This window comes from Polyodon spathula, chromosome 24 (genome assembly GCF_017654505.1).
Source record: "Polyodon spathula isolate WHYD16114869_AA chromosome 24, ASM1765450v1, whole genome shotgun sequence".
NCBI classification, from domain to species: domain Eukaryota; kingdom Metazoa; phylum Chordata; class Actinopteri; order Acipenseriformes; family Polyodontidae; genus Polyodon; species Polyodon spathula.
In genome coordinates, this window is record NC_054557.1 from 11,161,039 (window position 1) to 11,183,713 (window position 22,675).

A 22,675-nucleotide genomic window follows, 5' to 3' on the forward strand; every position below is an offset into this window, starting at 1 on the left:
TATGCGATGTGAAGCATTGCTAACCTAAGACCTACACATGCTACAGTCTAATCTAAACTTCAGCTTCCTTTACAATGCTGGGATGTGGCATTTAATGTGGATAGAAAGTGTTTGGGAGTTACCAGCAGTACTGATAGATTCTTCCTATTATCTAATGCATCAGCTTTAACACTGGTAATCCGCTTCAAGGCAGAAACAGCAACACACCTGTCAGTCTGAATGAATGTTCATTAGTGTAAGAGGGAATTATTTAGGTTTAAGCCAGATCCCAAGTTTAGGATTTTGGTTTACACCACAAAAAGAAGATTGATATTGAGGTATGGAGAGGAAGGATTGACATATATTGAGTCAATATCGTGGATCCGATCGATGCTGTTAGATCTCACCGTGCTACATTTGTGACCCTTTACATTGAAAGCTGTGAGTATTCACATACTGTCAGAGAAGTGAGATTACATTTCGGTTTGGACTCACAGTGTTCACAGGCTATGTATTATAAAGCTTTCAGTGCAAATACTTCATATGTCTTCCTTTTTTGAAACGGAGAAAAACATGCAACAATAATTGCCAGGCTCCTGTTCTGAATACAGGCACCACCACAGTGGATAGTTCCACATGTGAAGAACTAAATCTGTTCAGAGTTGAGATTTTTTGAAACCAAGTTGCTTTTACCACAGTGACCGCAGAATAAACCAACAGAGTAAAGAATCCTAATTCAAGATAATAAATTACTAGATAAATAGACCGAGTCTAATCTGTCTGGAACTAAAAGATTGGGACTAGGTTGAAGAACACAGACTCACATTGTTTTATCTTTGAAATGTCTCTCCCTCCTTTTTCCACCAATTTCAAACCAGTATCCCGGAGAGCTGTCATAATTAGAATGCAACTGACTGCAAACTGCACTGGTTATGGATTTAAAAAAAATAATATTTCATCTATGCCTTATCTTTGAGTTTCCGTATGATAATAGAAGATAATAGAAACTTTTTTTTTTTGTACTTGTATGCATATTTTTCATTGTATATTTTTCTACAGTTAAATATCACTGCACAGGGATTCAGATACATAAACAATACTGACAGAAGCCCTATAGTCCTCTGACACACATTCCAAATTGCACAGCCTTACCTGGAAAATCTCAAACCCATAAATATCCAACACCCCTGTGTTATACTCTTCATGGTCCTTCTCCATCGCTTTGTTTATGGACTGAAAAGCAAACACAGCACATTGAAGCACTGCACCCATTCATTCACATTGCCAGCACTGTGGCGGTTCACGTGTCAAGAGGTTTTCTTCATATGAATTAAAAATGGCAATTACTAATTGTATTACACTGTTATTAATTGAGTTTATAACAAAAGGGTTCCCCAAAACTAAAACCATCATTTGTACTCAGCTGAAAATATGTAAATATTTACATATAGAAAAATATGATACACATCAGAAAGGGTGCAATCGTGTATAACTCTGAATTTAATTTGTATATGCTGTACAAAAGCAGTGCATACCATTTCTTATCATTCCTTTCTTGAAGCCCTACTGCAATGTGATATTCAGCTCACACTATGTATGTTCTCACTATATAAAAGGCTGCTGACATTGGCTCTTTTAAAACGTCTTGGACGCCTACACTACCTGTCGTTCATTTGTAATCAGTTCAGCCAGGCTTCCATTGCCTTAGTCGAGCCTGTTAGCCAGATGTTAACACTTGATCTGTTACTTCATATATCTTTTTGGACACAGTGTCTTTGCAGTAGTACTGCTGTATTATTTCATTGCAGTACTCACTACAAAGGTATGGCGCACAATGCGGAAGGCAGGAGACGGGAAACGTTCACTTACGTCGACCAGGTAGTCGAAGACTCGAGAGTGGAGAGCTTTGGACAAGGCGTCCCTGGTGTAGCAGGCCTGCTCCACATTAAGAGTCACGTTGATGGTCTCCGACTTCCCACCCCACTTGCCATCCATCTTCCTGCTGGTCAGCTTCTTCTTCAGCCTGGTCTGGTCGATTCCCAGCAGGAAGGCAGGGAAAGCCAGGACTGTGGAGACACAGCAGAGGGCGTTAGGAGCTGCAACAAATCATCCAGCATGCTATCGGACAGTGACTGATGTGCAGCTGTGCCACTGACTGACCAGTGATCAAGTTTAAGGTAAAAAAAAAGAAGAGGTCAAGCTTTGTAAATTAGACTGCTTAAATAATCCCCATTTTATTTATTTATCAAATAAATAAATAAATAAATAAATAAATAAATAAATAAAGCTTATGATCAGGGAATGCTCTGACCCACTAGTGCCCGGAGAGGCAGGCAGGGGAGCAAAGAGATGGCACTCAGATGTTTGACACCAGGATGTAGACAGTTGTAGACAGGCTGCAGAGAGGGCATGAAATGGGGAGAGGAAATACAGAAAGGTATGATAGAGAGTCACCCAAACAGAACAAAGAGCTGCTTAATACCATAAGGACCAAAAAGATTTTTAAAAAATCCTATTTGAGAAAGGGGGTGAAACAGGAAACATTGCATAGTGATGCAACCCTGCAAGTCCTGTGCTTTAAAAAATGCATATGCTCAATATGGTCATTCAAACTCCAAAGTCTGGCTACAGAACTACAGAAACCTGTTTAATCCCAGCCCTAGTAAATTTTTCATTGCAAAAGAAATATAAGACATACTAATCTGGTAATCAGCTAGAAACACCCTGACAACAACAGGGCTTCATTTATTCAACTCGACTCATAACAAACAATGATGCAAAACAAAGCACTGTGCTCCTCTTATCAAGCACATGACCACAAATCCTGGAACTGCTTTAAAAATACACCCATGTGCAAACAGTAGTTATCTCCATACAAGTGCAGTGTGGCAGGGAGGAATCAGAGCATAAAGAAAACGCCTTGATAATTATTATTGTTAATCATTTTTTTATATGCAAGACTCATGAACTGCACAACCACACCCCATGAAATCACTTAGCCTGTACTCTCGTCATAAAAATGGTCATTTGTTTATACAGGTCATATTGAAGCCACTGGGTAACAGAATGACTTCATTTACATTGGTTGTAGACAGACACTGATTATTAAGGCAACATTCCCCAAAAATGTATTTGCCATTTTCAAAAGAGCTCCTGGCATGCACAGTTTTTTTTAACAAAAATTAAAAACTCTAAATGCATACAGCATTGCTAATGAATGTTCACTGCTTATAGTTACTTTCAAATGCCAAACCATGCTGTTCTTTTCTCTGAGAAAGCTTGATAGGACATTCAGATTGGGAAATGATGAATTAGTAAAGGAAATAGCGAGCTGATCTGTACACTACTGATATAGTACTGAACTATTATGATTGCACAGGCAGGCAGCTCAATGTTACAGCAAGGCGGCAGTGCTTCCTGGTTCCATAGCGGTAATGAAAGGGTTACGCACACTCTTCGCTCTCCACAGCTGCATAGTTGCCAGCCTCTTTGAAGCTGATGTTCCCCAGGTGCAGGACCCCAGCTACGATCTGCAAGACCAGCGCCTGCTCCTCAGCAAAGATCCCGATCACATTCATGGCATGCTGCAGGAGAGGGAAAGCCAGAGTCAGTGGACATCCCCACTGCGCTGACACGCAGAGCAGACATCCCCACTGCGCTGACACGCAGAGCAGACATCCCCACTGCGCTGACACGCAGAGCAGACATCCCCACTGCGCTGACACGCAGAGCAGACATCCCCACTGCGCTGACACGCAGAGCAGACATCTCAACCACCTTGTGATGAACAGGTAAATTAATATTTTTAAATAAATTACCTCAAAACCAAGCCCTTAAAAACTGCCACAGCCAGATTTTTTTTTTTTTTTTTAATATGCTTTATCATACCTCTCTGTGCTTTACAATGCTTACCTATGCTTTATCATATCATACATTGCTATGCTTTTACTATGGGAATCTTTTATAAAGCAGCACCCCTTCAGATTGTAAGTTATTCTATGATAGTCACTGAAGATCAAGACATTGCACACCCTGCTCAGCACTTACCAGAGTCTCGTGGAAGTCACTCTTGTCGTTAATGTCGTCGACCGTGTAGGACCCAGACTGATTGAGGTAATAGTAGTAATCCAAGCTGGTGATTCCAAGACTGCTTTTCTGCTCGGCACTGGCCCCTTCAATTAACTGCATTATACAAACAGAGAGTCAATAGCCAGAGGTAGCATGTTACCGTTTAATAGAAATACTACCTGACTCCGTTACACAAGAACATTTCATCTCTCCATTTTATTCATTTTATTCATTATATATATAATATTATATATATATATATATATAATATCTATATATATATATATATATATATATAATATATATTATATATATATATATATATATATATATATATATATAATATATAAATGTCCAGGAACCTCAATAATGTCTGCAATATAAAAGCAGGGATGAGTAAGATTCATTTCACAGAGCCCTGGTTTCTTACCTGGTAAAATATATGGAAGCTGCGCTCACCAGGATTCCTCATAACAACTCGGGATTTTTCTAACAGGAAGTTGGAGATTTTTCCACCATCTGGCTCTCCTCCTGGGCTGAACTGGATTTCAAAGTACTTTCCCTGTGACAAGGAGCAGTGCTTTTAAAACTGGAGGAGGAGGGCCTCTGACCCAAACAAAAGCGTGCGACTGCTTCACAAAAATGAGCAGGAATGCTTATCCCTTCTTGAAATCCTGGGCATTACTTTTTATAACCTGTGCTTTCACCATGCTTTTAACTTGCTTAAATACACTTTGATATGCTTTTACCACAGTATAACACAGTCAACTTTTAGAAGGGTAAGAAATCCTTGGATTATTTATCATGGACGGATTTATCATGCTACAGGTATAGTTATACGATATCCCATGCTACTAATTCAATAGATCAAAATGCTCCAGTGAAATTTCAAGGACAGCAAATAGAACAAGCTGCAAGCTTATCAGATGAGAAGAGAGAAGCTATTGGTCACTGTGTGTGCTCAACTACCATTTAGTAGGGAGGGAGGTCTCAGGTTTCACATCAGGGTTATTTCAAACAAATTTCCAATGACTAGGATTAAAAAAAAAAATTATTAAATAATACGATTGTACTCTCAAACAAATGTGATTTTTTTATTGTGCAGTTTATTAAATAACTTGGGAGAGCCTGGAAAGGAAGAACCAAACCGTTCCCTTTTTTAGCCACAAGCCTTCAAAAAAGGAAACATGACCTCTTGCCCATTTATTTTTCGGTACAGATTGTACATAATGGAAACCAAATTCAAACTCAAACAGACATGCAAATCAAAGCATCTGAACCCCCCCCCCCACAAACACACAAATAAAACAAACATGGAACTCACAAATCTGCTAGAGTTGTTGTTTCTCACTGTCTTTGCATTGCCAAAGGCCTCCAGCAAAGGGTTAGACTGGAGAATAATGTCCTTCACATGCTGCAGTGGGAGAATAGAGAGGGGTTACTATAACACAGAGAGAGCAAGAACACACCATTGTATATTGTTACATATCCAGTATGACTCACTGATTGTACACCGCCTTAGCAAGGCTACGGTCTGGAATTCATTATTGTGATAGACTTGGCCTTACTCATTTCAAATCAGCCTAGTTTCTTTATATTATATTTCATAACGAGTGAATGTAGGAACATTGTGTCACATTTCAAATAATATTTAGCCATAGTAGCTTGGCAGCAACCAGCATATCGGCGTTACTCCCCGCTTTTGATTTGATTTGCAGCTACAGTGTTCTATGTTCAATCAGAAACTTTTCGTGGAGCAAATATCATTGACCTAAACCAATGGAACCTGTAGCAAACCTCTTACTAATAGTGCTGACCATGCTGTGAGGCTTCTTGAAGATCACAAGTGTACATGTGATGACAATTTTCCAGTATAAAAGATAAATGACCATCATAGCCATTGCAACTTCTAAAATATACTTGAGGAACTATACAATGTGACATTGAGTCCAGTCAATGTGAAGCCCTACAATGGAATGGGGAGTTCATATTATACAAAATGAGCAGCTATATTAGATGCAAGAGGAACAGAAGAGAGCACTGACGCCCCCCACCCCCCCGCCCCCCAAAAAAAATTAAATAGTTTCTTATGCGTGTTTTTGAAAAAACAGGTTGTTATCAGCAGGTGTATATCTATACAGTGCATATCCACCTAATTTTATCACAATGATAGTTGTAGGTCTATATTACACCTTTCATGTGTCACCTCCACACAGTTACTTATACTGTACTACTAGTGTAATACACCGAAAGGCAATTTTCGGAGGAATAGAGAGCACAAATGTAAAACTTTCAAAGCTGTTGATCAATTTGGAGCCAGCGTGCTCTGATTGATTGTAAAATCTTAACAGCTTCCAAAGGGCTCAATCCATCAGGCAGCACTAATTTGGACAGGGCATCTGGTCTGCAGAACTGAGAACAGATGGTCAGGACTGGTGTCAGAACGGGGGCCCAGCACTTGAACAGTGCAGGCAGGGAAGACAATAGACAAGACCCTGAAGTGAAATGTTTGCATGGGTCCTGATGGGTGACAATGGCAGTGAACTGGGTGACTTTGATCTCTTCTCCAGCAGTCCATGTGCCAACAATAGCTGAAGACGATTTTTTTTTTTTTTTTATACTCTTCGGAGCACATTCAAATTAACAGAAAATTGAGAGTAGAGTTACAGAAGTTTAAAAGCAATTGGTAAGAGGTCAAGGTTAACCGTTTATAAACAACAATCAAACCAGGCTGTACAATAACAACAGCATTCAGTTACAGGTCAGGTATCTACAAATCACATAACCAAGATCCACACAGAAATATTCATGGCTCATTCCACATTGTCAGTCTGCAACAGCAAACTTCTTTACAGTCCTAAAAGACTCCCTAATCTCTAGAGTGCCAACTCAAACAGAGCAGTATTGCTTTCCTTTGTCGTGACCTTTCCAGGTTATAAACAAACAAGCAAACAAGCAAAACACCGGGTCGCCTCAAAGGACGCTGGTGCAATTAGGAAGGCAGCAAAGGGAGTCTTACCTGAACTTTGGGCCCACCCCCTGAAACTCTGGAGATGTAGCTCATGATATACTTGGCAGCCACAGTCTTCCCAGCCCCGCTTTCACCGCTGGAAGAAAAGGAAGATTAAAACCGTCTGTGGGATATGGGGCATGTTCTACCCCTTTCCTATACTGGCATTTCCTTGGCACTCTGCTTCCGAATCCCAGCACAGATGGTGCAGTCACAGGAAAGCCAATTACATCAAGTATACAACTTCATTAACTGCTTCTGAATCGGGTATGTCATCAGACAAAACTCCGGCCATCTCAGCATTTTGTTAATGTCTTCTGTATTTGTTTAATAGCCCAGACGAAGGACGGTGCAGACCTCTACACTTAACCAGATCGACAGTCAATAAATAGACATACTGTCCAACTATTACACCCTAACTTCCATGACCCAGGAGGATGGACCTCTCCTTCTCTTTAGTAGATTTCCTGCATGTTCATTTATTCAATTATCTAACAGGGAATAACATATACCAAAATACACGCACTCTACTTGGTAAGTGGCCAGACAGTGTATCCACTGCATAACTCAATCAAACCACATGTTTTGTGGGCATTTCTTCATTTGTTTTTTGTATGTCACTAGAAGTCATTATTTGTATAAATTTCACTTTTCTATTAAAATCACCATAGTGAATGGATCATTCACATTCAAGAATCTGACCTTCCAGCAAAACATGTGGTTTAAAAACACACACACACACGTTAATGGAACCCCAAACTTATTTGCAAACTGTTTTAGCTGAATATAATTCAAGCTTGGGTCTACCTTCGAAAGAGTTCACCTTAAAAAAGTATAACAGTCACTACATACCTCCTGTACTTAGAAACACGACATCATTTGCATTATATTGCATACTGTATATCAATAGGAAAATCACTGTGCTGTTTTTTTCTTTCGCCCCACTCGTTCCTACTTGTGTTCTAAATATATCAGATGTCAGCTGTTCCTTCTATCGGCATTGTGATTTAAGGACAACTTAATTTGCCTTTTTACTGCTCACACAAGCACTGCTACTGCATCTCACTACCCAGCAAGGTCTAAGTCGTGCATTTCACATTAGGGTATGCCTGCTCTGATATTTAAATGGATCAAGACAAAGACCATCTCCTATTGGCAAAATGCCTGCTTTAGATCAGACTATCAATACAGTAAACTCCATCCTTGTGACGAAATCCCCAGTGGAACCACTCCCTGTCGGTCCCTTTCAATCAAGAGTCGACCTGAAGATCTCCGAGTGTTGTGCTAACACTGGTCCGAAGAAGAGAGATTTCATTACATGATAAACAGAATGTTTTTTTAAGTTTTGGCATGGTAATTTTAAAGTAAAAAATAATCCTAAAAAACAGATTACTTCAAAACACAGAGCTGAGTAACCTGCAGACATTGAGGGTCCTTCTTGAACAAGAACAGAACAGTACAAAACAAACAACAAATTGTTTATTACAAATGATCCTAGCTGCAGCAAAGCTGTTACTTGAAAGTTCGATTTCTTTCAGACAATTTGCCCATGCACTTGTTGCTGAAGAGGCAGTGTTGGTAAGTGATGAATTTGGTTCTGACATCAAAAAGAAGAATTATGGCCCAACGTAAAAATAAGCAAGACATCACAGTGATGCGGTATCCTAGAGACGTTGTATAACTTCCGTTAAGAGAGAAAAGGGTAACACACAGAGAACACCAATGTTATCTGCTCCTGAGCAACGACCCCAACTCCCCCCACAATGTTTTAGTTAATCAGACTTCTAAACAATGACCACATATCCACCATCTATTCCAATTCATTACTACTTTCTATATACACCAATATCTCCCTTTTAAAAGTGTCTACACTTTAACTGTAGTAAATTAGATAGATTTAACTATCCCGCATGTTTACATACATTTCAAACTGCTTCAATAGATAATGAATACAGTCTGAAAGTGCCTATGTGTATAAACAGCAGAAAAGCTGTTAGGACTACTATTCTTAATTTAGCCAATTAGTTGCCCGTTAAGAGCTCTTGTTCTGCCACTCTGTAGTCCATCACTGGAATAAATAGACGGAGCTGTTTGTGCTCCCTGCTCAGTAACTGCAGTAAAAATTCAAACCTCAAAAAAGCCTGGAGTGGTTTGTTTTGCGAGATTTGGAAGAGGAGTTAATGGTTCTGTTTTTAAAACAGCACAGAGGTGGTTAACGTGGTAGACCCAGAATTACAAAGTAGTCATACAGCAGTCACATTGTTTACTTCCTGTCAGGCCTGGACAGGGATGTCATCTACTTACTGTAACAATGCAGCACTCCCTGGATCAAAATTCATCTTCAAGATCTTTCAGAATCAGAAAGAACTGAGACAAAAGGGTAATAGAAGCCGATCTCGACCCCAAGAGAGGTCAGAACGGCTGTCCAATCATGGGCCTTCTGGGTGCTCTGACCTTGAATGGGCTGAAAATCAGATTGCGTCTTACAGCACCCTACACTGTATTAAATGAGACAGCTCAAATTAGAATAATTAAACTGGCTAGCTAATCATGACGAAGTTTGGTTTTTCAGAAGGGCGTTTCCGTGCTGCATGGAAATATCTCCATTGTATTTTTTAAAAGCAATTAGTTTATGACGGAGTTCCAAGGAAATGCCCTGTTTCTCATGAGACTTAAAAGGCAAATGTCAGATTTACAAGTGGGGGGGGGGGGGGGGGGGGGGGGGGGGGGACTTTCCGATGAATGAATATCATGTTGTGGTATCTTTAGATACTGCCAAGCAGAAAATTTGGGAAATAACTCAGAATCAGCTGGAAGGGGGGGGGGGGGGGGGGGGGGGGGGGGGGGGGGGGGGGGGGGGGGGGGGGGGTCACTGGCAAGCTTTACTTGAAGGACTCTGCAATTTGAGATCCTCCAGTCTGTTAAAGTCCAGTTTCTTTATGGGAAGTGTTATTTCTGTATTTTATGTCATTAAAATACTAGTTTCTAGAGTGGCTATATTCATTGCTTTTTCAATTAAGGACAGAACAGAATTAAACATTTTGACATCACAGGGTTGTGCATGGTGTGCTGATATGTGCGGTGCTCCTATGTCTGGAAATTTGACTGAAACGGGGAAATCACGTGGGCTAGAAATGTGTCATTTTAAATGCACTGTAGAAAAATGTAGAAAAAACAACTGAACGTTAACAAGAAAAAAACGTTAACAAGAAAAAATAAAACAAAACTCTACTAACCATCTCAAATTGTTAATTTCACAGAGGGCCTCACTATACTGATCGCACCCACAGCTTTGTTTTGCTAACCTGCTTCATCACTATGCCACGTCCATTCTTTTTATGCAGGATACTCTAACGACAGCTGCTTGCTCTGCAATAACAAGCAAAACTGCTGAATTAGGACCGACTCATCATGAGGTAAACTCTGAGAGCCAAGCCACAGCACCTCCTGGAAGATAAGACTGAGGCATCAGTTTCTCTTAGCACCCTTTTAATAACCCATATCTAGAACTGCAGCTGAATAAGCTTCCTGATGCAACAGCACTAGAATTATACATCTGCACCATTCTGTACTGGACTGGACTTCCACTGTGGTCTTGAAGCTACACATTAGCTCTCGATGGGTGGTCTCTCATTCTCTAGCACAATTTTGTGAAATGAAATACGCAGTAACAATGTAACAATCAGGAATCCAAACCGTGGCTTTCTCTTGTGCAAATCAAACCCATGTTCTTTTTTTTTTAAATCCTCAGAACAATGCTGTTGTCTCATCCATATTGTGTAGCAAGCATGCTGCACATCACAACAAGAACCATTGAAACATACAAAAACAGCAGCTGCGATGCATCACATGAAACAAATGATGTATTGCTGCAGAGCTAGAACTACAGACAAACATAACAAAGGATATGTATCATAAGAAATCTGCTTCCTGACACAGTGTCTATTTCTCCATTCATATAAAACATAAATTAATGTACCAGAAAGCAATAGTGAGCATCAGGGCCCTTGAATGAATTCACTGAAGTTTTTATTTAAAGTTTGCTTTTTCATTTAGACTAAAATGGTGCAATCACAGCACTGGGGTAAATGCTTAGTGAAAATATTACAAGAGCCTAATTATTCCTTATTCATAAGCCGTTAGAATGTCAGCGATTACACTGGGTTACTATACATTTACTGTGATGAATATGGCGCAATGACATTCCATCCTTTGTGGGTGATGCTGTATGATTAATACCAGTGGAAATTCATTAGCACATGAGTGCCTTAGTTCCTCTGCATCTTGGTTTCTAATAAGACAGTTGCAGGAAGTGCAGGTCATTACTATATTGTTAAACTGGATGCTCATAATCAAGAAAAAAAAAAAAAAACACACACTGCACATTGTGTTTGTGAGGATCTCACTGATGTAAGTCAGTGCATACCAAAAGACACATGAGACAACAATGAAAGACATAATCTGCTTGTGATCCCTTAAGCATTTTAACATTTACTTTCATGGGCTGCTCCTTATACAACACCCAGTTCTGACTACACACAAGGAGTGGACCAATTTACCTGATGATGACACACTGGTTTTCTCTGTCAATGATCATGTTTCTGTACATGTTGTCCGCTAGTGCATAGATGTGAGGAGGATTCTCATATTGGGCCTAAAAGGCAAAAAAACAGAAAATTAAAATAATGTAAAAAAAAAAAAAAAGAGAAATGACAAATAGGACAGAAGCCTGTAATTCAACAGTTTATGTCTTTTCAGTACAAACAAACAATAACAGCCAGCAGCACGCAGCTTCTCCAGGATTCAACAGCCAGACACATGTGCTTTCTGATGATGGCTGTTCTGGCCAATGTGAAGGACTGAGAGCCAGGAGTTCTGTAGAAGTAATTTTACCATTGTGTGCCTTCCTGGCACCAAGCTTAAAACAAAAAAAAATCTACAATACACAAGTACAGGCTGCGTGCCCAGGTTTCATATCTGAAGTTCATTCCTGCCTTTTCCCCGCAGGAATAGGCAGAACCATCTTTAAAACAGTTCTGAACTCTACTCACCGCTCCCTGGTACATTTCCACTTCTTTCTCTCCAAAGTAAGGCATCTGTTTGAACGGGTTCACGGAGATGAGCACAGGCCCGATGTATGTCTGTGCCACTAACGTTAAGTTCAATTTTCTGAAGATACATTTCTTTGCACAGCAGTATATTACTCGTTCACTAGTGTTCAAAGGCACCGCTTGTTTTTCACTGGGAGGAGTTCAGCAGTGCAAACGGGATGCAGCTAGGTGGATACGACCTGCGACGCTGAAACGTAACCAGTCAGAGTGCTGCTTTGTTTTGTTTTTGTGTATTTTGGCGGAGACCACGGGAGCTGAAGCTACCAGAGCCAGCACCGGCACTGCCACCACAACACAACTGTATACATCTCCACAGAGCAGCAACCCCTGCACCCTGGACACTGTTGTTTATTGTCTGGGACGTGAAGTGCCTGATTCAAGTCCCCAGTACCACTGATAGTAGAGTGGGAGCAATTATTTACACCTCTGTTTGGACATTATGTTCTTCCCCACACCACTCACATCCAGACACAGGCATATAAGAATTCACTCCAATCCCACAAAAATGATTTAATAGGTCTTGTTATTAGCAGTGAAAGTGTTTCTACAATGCTGAAGTTGCAATTGAAATGAACATTTGGTCTGTAACAAAAACGGTTTCCTGTGTTTTACATACTGGTGTCTCTGGAACACAATCCCCTTGTACTCAGTACTCAAAAAGGAACCAGCATTTCCATTTTGAAAAACACAATTCTAATAACTTTACGACAGCTCCTACGCTTTTTTCTGCAGTAGCTTTTTTATATTGGTGGTAGAGATGTGTGCATCATAAATGATCTCATTCCCTCGAGAAATGAGCTCAACTCAAAGACTTCTCCATGAAAACATTGCCCCGTTTGTGTTGGGTTGAAAAGCCACTTCCAGACACAGCCAGTGAATACGCTGGTATAAACGAGCAGCAAGAATTCCAATCCCTGACTGACAAATAAAGACTGCATTCAGTGGCCACTGCAGTAGTCCCCAGCTGAATCGGTACAGGGTGTCACACTTTCATTGCTGCTGTTTTGACAACAATTACGGCACTGATTAAGGGATTTAACTCCTGTGTCACAGCTAAGCTGCATTAAACTTATGCCTCAAAATATTTTCTTACATGTGACAAGATTCAGCTGGTCTCAATGAACAAAAGTTAACAAAACGTAACATGAATAACACAACTTAAAATATACGGGAGAGAGAGAGAGAGAGAGAGAGAATTATATGACAGACTTTGCATAAAAACACTGTAAACCATCATGATCCTGGAGGGCTATTTCACTCCAGGTGTAAACAGATACAAAGACATAATTTACTACTTCAGGGTCTGGATGTAGGTTTAATTTGTTGAATTAAACAATTCAGAACAGGGTTGGAACAAAGACCAGACCAACTTTGGCCACCCCTGCTATAAACCCATTGGGGGACTTGATAGAAAAATATACAAAAACAGTGGATTCTGTGTAGGGGAAATGGGGAGCAATAGGTAGAGTAGGCTGAAGCTGGATAAGAACAGTATAGACCTGCGGTATCTAAATGTAGGAGTTCAGTACAGTAGGTTGTGCATTCCTCCTTGCAGGCTTCCACACTCACAGGCTCAGGTTAAACACAATACATTGAAACTCCCTGCTACCCCTATAGCTTCAGGTTAACAGCTACTTCGTTTTTCAAGCAACATTGAGGTTTTTAATCCAGCAATTAAATGCTTTTCCAGATCTCCACGTCTGCTGAAGAAGCTCTTGAAAACCAAAAGGAAAAGCTAAGAGAGGGCAGCATTAAGCCCAGCGGAGGCCAGCATGCCGCTTCCTGCCCTTTGTCCCAGACAGAAGCCTGCACGTGGGAGGGGTTTCACAAAAAGAAATTAATGAGTCTTTGACAGGCTGCTCCACAGTCACGTTCGGGAGCGCCAAGGAATTCAGCTTTAGTTTTAAAAAGTTCCCTGGGGTGTTGTTTAGCAATTTTAAAAATATCCTCACTAAACCAGACTAATTATGTCTCACCAACAGCTGATCTTGATGCCGAATCGGCAATTATTCTTCCACAGAAAAGCTATTTTGTGCAAAGGGATTAAAAACAACAAGGGCTTCAATATAATTTACCGTTTTCTTAGTGGAAGCTGGTTACTTAACCACATCTTAAAAACAGGAGTAATAAAGGTTTTTAGAGCTATTCTCTGTTATTTTCTTGTATGCACTTTTCACTGCCCTTCATTGGTTTGGGTTTGCAGTTCTTACAGAGCCGTTCCCTCCACTTTGTTGTCTGCAGCTGCTGTTGTTTTTACTGCTGAACTAAGCGGTCGTTGAACAATGACATTATAAGAACTGACGGCTCAGAATCCCATTTTACCGAGCGCTCGGCTAATAAGACAGCAGTGCATCTTACTGTCGGAAATGAACATTTTGGAAGCTTCTGAAAAGGATACAAAGATGTAGTCGTCCATGTAGCGTTTCTTCAGGTTTTCCACAATCGAGTCCTCTGTGATCTTGGAAAGCAGGACCATGTCATCCACGCCGCTGTGCTTGACATTGTGGCTCTGCCAGTGGTACCGGTGGCTTTTACTCCCCTGCAAGGAAACGACAGGAACAATCAGACAATCAGAGATGGGACGGGGGTCTGTTTATCTGATCTAAAACATCAGTGGACCTAAATACCACCACAGGGAGGCTGTACAACAGTCAACTGTTGAAATGTCTCTAATGAACTCTATTTCCTAGACTCTGAGCTCTCTTTTAAAGCAAGCACAAAGGAATTTTCACAATGGTACAATACAAAAAAATGCTAATTATGTTTAATAAGCCCCAAGGTGCTCAGAAAGGTAACTCCGGACCACGAGTATTACAATCTCACATTGAGCACACATAGCTCTGAAGTCTGCTTGCTCAGCTTTTTTTCTTCTTTTAAGTCTGTTCTCCCCAGTCTAAAAACCATGTTTGTTTTTCCCTCTAGTGTCACTGATTCATGTTTCACAGTGTGCATGAGCCACAGACTTCTGGGTGAGGCTGTTGTGACTATGAGACACAGTCAGCAATGTATATAAAAAGACCTGCATGAATCAACTGTAGGACACGGCCAACTTTTATTTAGAAGCTGCTTTTGTTGAGAGGTTGATCTGCTTCATATAAAAACAAGAGAAAAAAAAAAAAGGATTCTGTCAAATTTAGTAACTGAACCATGAACAGTACACAACACCTAACAACATACAATGCATGTTGGTGAGACGAGAGGAGGTTAAAAGCTCTGTAATCAGAAATGTAGGCGAGTTCTTTTGCATAGTGGTTAATACGCTCTCTTGCAGTGCGCAAAGTTTCACGCCCAGTCTCCGCCTTCTTACATATGCTATTATAATACTGTACGATAGTATATTGTATTTTTCTAATATCTCTAAGCTGTGCTCTTGGTGACAAATGGGTTAAAGCCATTCCCTGTAGCACTACCCTATGAATGTTCACAGGTTCACAGTTACCGTCCCAAAGAAGTAGAACTAGCAGTGGAGAAGTGATTTCCAATGTGAAGCAGCACAGCTAAATGTTCACAATAATGACTAGCCATAGAAAGCATTCACATACATTACATGCACTTCTATTTACAGGCTATTCATATTCTACAGCTAGAATTGCTGGAGAAGTAAAGTATATGTTTTGTTTATTACTAGAATTGAAGGGTGTGGATCAATTTTATAGAGAGTGCTTAGCTGGTAGAGGAAGGAATGTTTCTTTGTGCATTTTTAAATGGAATGCAAGTTGAAATACCTATTTAAATTAGTTTCCAGGCAGTAACGATTAACAGGTTTTACAAGGTGTAAACATCTGCTTTCTCTTGTGCTGCCAGCAAACGCAGCGAGATTCCTGAAAGACTGTGTCAGAGATAAGCTGACGAGTTATAAAAGGAGGGTAGATGTTGACCGAAGCAATCTCCACACACTTCTGGGATTCATGCAAATCAGTCGTATAATATTTAGATAAGATTTTTCCGATATGGCACTCAGTAACTTTAAGGTGGCATTACTTCCATTACCAGACATTAAGCAGCAGAGACCCAGCACCAGCCGAGAAAGTGGTTCTCTTTCAGAAGCAGCAATAACCTGCTGTGTATTGCGTTCTGGTACTATTTCATACAGGCAGCAGCTGTGTACCGAACCAAAACTCATATAATATAGAATAAGAAGACAGGGGATTCAAAACAAAAAAATTAACAAATATGCATACTGTAGACTTAGATGGAAATGTATTGGTATGCCAAGTTTGGAACCAGCAGAAAATACAATTTCTTAAGTAAATGGCAGCTTTACTTCATCACTTCAGGATTTCTCTACATAACAGGCGCAGACCAGATGTTGTGTGCATGTGGTATTGACTTTCACCTGTTCGAGCCACTGTAAAGTAAACACTACAGCAGCACTCCAACTAAATAACCCATGTTATGACACTGACACTACAGTACTATTGCTTGGCTCACTAATTCGTTTTCATTATGAAGTCTCCTAGAGCAGGCCTTTCGGAAACAAAAACACACAGCTGATGGCTGCCATGGACACTCCTTTAAGGCTTATATCTCTACTAAGAATTTTCAGATTGGAATAACAGTTAATACAAGATAAAACGTAGAAGGAACAACACAACGCATCATAGCACTTGTAGTAACTTTAACCAGTATTAGGACAGTACTGAGACACAGTGACCTCCTTTACGGGCAGTAGCGTATGAACAGGTGGAGTTGTATTTATTAAGTATTTCTCCTGTACTGAATGGAAATGGTTCTTGGTTGAGCTCCCAAAGTGTTACCATAACCAAATAGTGTGTTGATATATCAGAGACACAGATTTGGAGCATGATAATATTTATTAAGCGTTACCTATCCGCTTGTTTCTCTAAAATAACTGTTGCTTGGCCCCGGCAGTCTTTATGCTGTGTCTAACAGGCTAGAATGACATCAAAAACACCTGTACGGTCACAAGCCTGTATTGAATTCAATACCAGTAGTCCAAACCTCCATGATGGAGGTACAACGTTAAATGAATGGTACGCCAATAAAAGGGACTTTACAGTACCGTCTCCAGGAGACTAGGTCCTGCAACATATAAAATCACCAGGCCCCACTAAGCTTGATATATTGTGTATAGGTGAGGCTTTATTTAAAAGGAGGGGACAATAACAAGAAGATATTGTGGAGCCCTTACCATGGACATATCATCTGCCCTCCCTAATAGTTCAGATTGGGGTAATACAATGAATTATGAATTGCAGTTAATAGCAAGAAAACTCCTCAAGACTGCAGTCGCTAAGACCACGAAGGCTGACAGTAATATCCCTGAGCACCACAAGACAAACAGAGACTGCATTTCTAATAAGGGAACCACTTCCTATGGCAGAAGAATACGCAACCAAAAGCCTTACATGTCAAAACAGAAATAAAAAGCCTGTTCCATTTCTTCACGTACACTTAAATCACAAGAATACGCTCCTCAATTACCAGTCCAGCTTGCTCCAATGGTCATAAACCAGTTATTACTGCAATTATTATTATTGTTTCCCAAATATGGAATGGTATCTAGTACAGTAATTGGTAACACAGAAGACATTTTTCCCCTTTGGGACTAATACAAAAGGGTGCAGAATGACAAAAGTTATTATAAAATATACACATTTTCTCTTTAATAACCCAACACTTGTTATATACTGCACTGTCCACGTGTTGTTTTTCTTTTTTTTATAGTTCGATACTTCATGAACCACCCTTGCAAGTACATATGGGAATCTTTAAGCGTCTGTGCCAAAAATTGCAAGGCATAATAGATTAATTTCCTAATTTCTTCCAGTTTGATAACATACAGTTTCCAAAATGCAATCCTTCAGTATCTGTGGAATTTCCAGCACCAGCCCAGATCTATAGGCCATCATTTGCTCATGCAAATTCCACTGCCATACATGGAAAGCAAGCAGCCAAGCCCAGGGCACAGGAAATGGCTGTGTTTTTGATTCAGTCTTGAAGGCGGCATTTGTTTAAATTTGTGTTTTTTTTGGACTCGATACTAATCCACACTGTTGCCATTTTAAACATTTTATACATTTGGCAACAGGCTAAACTAACTTCCACCCTCAAGTAAGTGCAGCCAGATCTTCGATAATGTACATTAACGCACACATATGTCAAACTTCTAAAATATATTTTAGACCCGCACATGCATGTACTTCATAAAGATATTAAAAAAAAAAAAAAAAAAAAAAAGATATATTTGAAGTAGTATGTAATCTAATATGTTATAAAAATAACTGAAGCCAAAGCAAACAAGCCAAACATCCGGAAGTAGTTATATAAATTAAAATATAGAAAAATTCATGACTTCAGGAACACCGAAAAATTGGAAATGGTTTCTGTCCCCTGATCACAGAGCGAAGGAGCCTGTCTGTTGAAAAGCACTTTGTAAAGGCTTGTACCCTGTTCTAACTCTCAGACTGTCTGGGGAAACAATCCCCCAATTAATTAGACTGTCCAATTAGAACTTACTTTTTCTAAATCTGGAAACAAAAACAAAACAGATTAATATCAAATTACAGAATAAACGAAGCTATGAATGCAACATACCTCCCTCAGCTGTTTTATTCTCCAGCCGATGTTTTGTGGTTTGGCGAAGCACTCGGGCATGCTATTAACTCAGTCATAGCAGGGTTATTAATTGAGTACTCACTGAAACTGCAGTTTCTTATGAAAGGCCATGCGTTTTTACAGCAGGGTTGTTATCAGATGTCAGTTACCAAAGCTTGATTAATTAACCCTTCAAAGATGCCAACCCTTCTAAACTCCTAAAAGAAAAGCAGTTTGTGCGTTTCCCAGGTCTGCCTTATAGTGACAGTGTAGGGGTTTGGTACATTATTGGCAAACTAGTTATTTTCACTTGGCATTAAACTTGCCATTATAATAATAATGCTCTAAACCCACTGAGGGGATCCAATCAAGGAGGGAGTGTTAAACACACCCTTGTTGCTATATATGTTAAGTTAGAACAGAGTGGGAAAAATATAAAATATGTCCTTTCTGATTGTTTTACAATGATACTGCCTCAGTATTGATTATAATAGGAAACTGTTATCCATTGTTGTGTGTGTTGTGTAAGTGTACATATGAACAGTGTGACCAGTTCAGCATGGGGGAAAGGGGGCAAACTGGTCTAAATTGGAGACTAGTTCATACAGCTGTCCACTGGAGAAGACTGTTTGCAACCAAGTTCAAAGTCAGCTCGGCTCTGGGTGGATGTCTTCCAGGGGGTATGCTGTTCATCCTGCCCCACACATCTTCAACCATCACCCCCTTCCATGAAGCAGTAGTAAGTAGTTCTCACCCAATGAGAATCACCCCCCTCCCATTTACTTGTGGGCTCTTGTTGAGCTGTTGTAGAGCTACAATAGTCCTTATTTGGAATTTAAACATAAAAACAACCCCCTCCCCCCCAAAAATAAAAATAAAACAGTGAAAACTTTTAACCAGAACCCAGCAGGAATCTATTAAAAACATAGGTTACCTCTGATGAGCCAGCACGTTGCAACCACACCTCTAGCAGATCATCATCTGGCAGTGCACTGGTTGACTTGGACAAAGATCTGCTGCAATCTCTCCAGCACTTGTGCTCCCTGGGGACAACAGCATTCCCCTGTGGGTCTGGCCATAGGATGTACCAACAAGAAGCTGGAATAGTCATCAGGCTGCTAGAAACTGCCCTTGATTGTATGCCCCTAAAGCTTTGTTGGAAACTGTGCTAGTGCAGGCAGACTTAAAACTAGTAGGGCAGCCTAAAAATCAGACACACATGGTGGAAAAACTAGTCTAGTTCTGCCAGGTCCAGTGAAAAATCCACCAGTGTTGCCAAGCCTTTTAAAAAGAGCAAGAGGAGGTCTTGCCACAGGAAATCGTGATGCTCTTGGACTGTTCTTGCCCTGACTTCACTGCAATAGAAAAGCAGAACCACGACCAGCGGAGCCAACATTCATTTGGTTTAGCATCAGAATTATTCCAAAACAAAGAGGAGAGCGTGTGTGAGCAGAGTGGTTTGCAAGTAGAGACGGGTGTAGCTTTAAAAACTTTTGGACTTGAATTCTGTTCTTTTTAAAGTGCAGCTGACAGTGAAAACAGAGTCAGTGACAGTATTCTTTCTCCCTCTCCCACTCTAATGATAACAGGTAATGTCCAAGGTAACAACAGAAACAAATACATACAAAAAGTCAATAGCTGGCAAGTTTGTCACCTGGAGATTTCTCTGGCTGTTTCCATTCACTCTGACCAGCGAGTTAGACAAGCAGAGTAAAACAAAACAAATAGAGGTTAATGATATTTATCTTTCATCGCTAGGCAGGCAAACAGAGCGGAATCTGACAATGATCTTTTAAATTTTTTTGGAAGCACTCTGTGACTTGCACTATTTACCGGTTTTGTTTTTGTTTGTTTTTTTTAATTTAGTAGTTTTTATTGTTTTCTCCCCAATTTAGTAATGTCCAATTATTTTTAGGCTCGGCTCACCACTACCACCCCTGCACTGACTCAGTAGGTGCGAAGAGAAACACGCGCTATCCTCCTGGCCGACCTCGCCCTGCCTCCCCCCAGGCACCGCTTGGCCAATTGTGCACCGCCCCCTGGGAGCTCCCATCCTCGGTCGGCAAAGGAATAACCAGGACTGGCGATGTCCAGGCTATAGGGCGCATTCTACACTTCAAGCGGAGCACGTTTTACTGGATGTGCCACTCGGGAGCCCCCCCCATTTAACTGTTCTTTGACTTTAATCTGGCCTAAATTCTACACATTACTTTTTTTGTAATCCTGACTAACCAGATTTTAGCAACTGGTATATTTATAACAGTTGGATAAGGTACACACCCTGATAATGCAATAAGAACTTGTAAAAAATGAGTCTCAAGGGTCCAGAGTGCACAAGGTCCCACTGCATCACTTACTTCTAAAACAACATCACACAAAAACTGGCTACACTTGAATGAGGAATAGGCGCATTACTTTATTACAACGTAATCTGACATGAGCCATGGAGTCTCCCAAACACTTTGAAAACAACTTCATTAAACCTCACGCTATGTTGTCCCAATGGGTAGCATGAAAAGAGCGGTTTATCTCAGAAACGGTTTGTCTTGTTACAAGATCAGAGGCCGAAGACTCATTCTGCATGAAGAGAAATATTCAGTCATAAAATGCCATGCAACAATACCACTAATCCCAACATCTGAAATTCATTAAAAGTAAAACAAGCCTTCTGTTTTTATAATAGCACAGTTATAGAACTACCCATAAGAACTTCAGAAAACTTGAAAATAGTAAGCAATATGTACTATGGAAATATACTTGGCTCTTCCAACTACCATATTTTGCTAACTTTAGGGGATGTGAAATGGGTGGAATTAATTAAATGGAAGGAAGGAAAAGGGAAAAGAAAGAACAAAAGAATGCCATGAAAATAGCCATGTTTCCAAAACCGTATTTTAATTATTATAAATGCCATATTGTTCTACCAATTATAGAGAAACACACACAAAAAATGATATCAAAACTCTATAAATAAATGCTCTTGTGTAGTCCAGACACCAGGAAATCTGATTGTGCTCACAGCATTCACAGCACAAGGAAGCTAATTATAGTACCGATGACCACGGTTTATTTTAAGGAGAAATCACTATTAGACACACGAGTACCTGAGTCACTGCAGTGCAGCTGTTGTAAGTTACAGTAGATTGTAGGAAGGCCACACCAGACAGATCTAACCGTTAACAAGTCCCAAGGGTTCTGCCTCCCCTGGTCTCTATAAAGTACTGCAGTCAGAGGGGGATTTGTTGCTTTACTTCAGCAGAAGCCACAGACGTTCCATTCAAGGGACTGTGCATCGCAGTGAAGCCTGTGAACCAGTACAGTGGGACAGTGATCTAAAATGAGGGGAGTCCTTTTTACTATCTTTCTCTTACATGCTGGGTACAGGGCATGTTTATTTTAAACTATCATTTTTACTGGCTATAGCCCTATTTAGTTTGTTTCAGGTAAGAGCAGTTAATTTATTATAAGGACTAAGGAGTCTTTACATCTTTTAAGTATTTGTTCCTTTCAGATAATTGCTTCACAATACTGTAGGGCTCAAACATTGCAAAGTTTAATCTGAAAAGAGCCCCCAATTGTATGTGCATTAGAACTCTGTTTAGGGAACCTGTGGAGAATCTTGGCACTAAAGACAGTGTCAGCCTACTGCAAAGGGGTTTCATACAAGCCAAACACTAGTAATGTTATTTAATAAGCTTTCGTGTACCCACTTAAAACACAGAAGTTACATCTTAAAATGTACACTGTGCTGTATAGGAAAACTACAGTTTCACAGGTGAAATTTTAACAGCAGTATATTTAAAAGCTAAACTGCAAACAATTGTGACATTCTGAACAGAAAATGGGTTCTGGGTAACAGCCTTCAAACTACGCTGCTTGTGTTCATGCAACTTGAACAGTTTCCCATTACTTCATTGATCATTTAGACCTCTTTATAAAGACCATATTC

The 22,675-nt window shown here is 40.1% G+C and overlaps 1 protein-coding gene across 2 annotated transcripts in view; it reads right to left on the bottom strand.

The window, feature by feature from the left end:
- Nucleotides 1-22,675, bottom strand: part of LOC121299043 (unconventional myosin-Ie-like) — a 49,025-nt gene that overhangs the window by 18,300 nt on the left and 8,050 nt on the right. For both annotated transcript variants that reach the window (XM_041226526.1, XM_041226525.1), the window contains exons 2-11: nt 14,567-14,707; nt 12,109-12,198; nt 11,617-11,711; nt 7,067-7,154; nt 5,372-5,461; nt 4,478-4,609; nt 4,027-4,161; nt 3,431-3,563; nt 1,849-2,045; nt 1,132-1,212 (exon numbers count right to left, since the gene is read on the bottom strand). In XM_041226526.1, the coding sequence (XP_041082460.1) occupies nt 1,132-1,212; nt 1,849-2,045; nt 3,431-3,563; nt 4,027-4,161; nt 4,478-4,609; nt 5,372-5,461; nt 7,067-7,154; nt 11,617-11,711; nt 12,109-12,198; nt 14,567-14,707 (1,182 nt within the window). The remainder of the gene's footprint in view (nt 1-1,131; nt 1,213-1,848; nt 2,046-3,430; nt 3,564-4,026; nt 4,162-4,477; nt 4,610-5,371; nt 5,462-7,066; nt 7,155-11,616; nt 11,712-12,108; nt 12,199-14,566; nt 14,708-22,675) is intronic.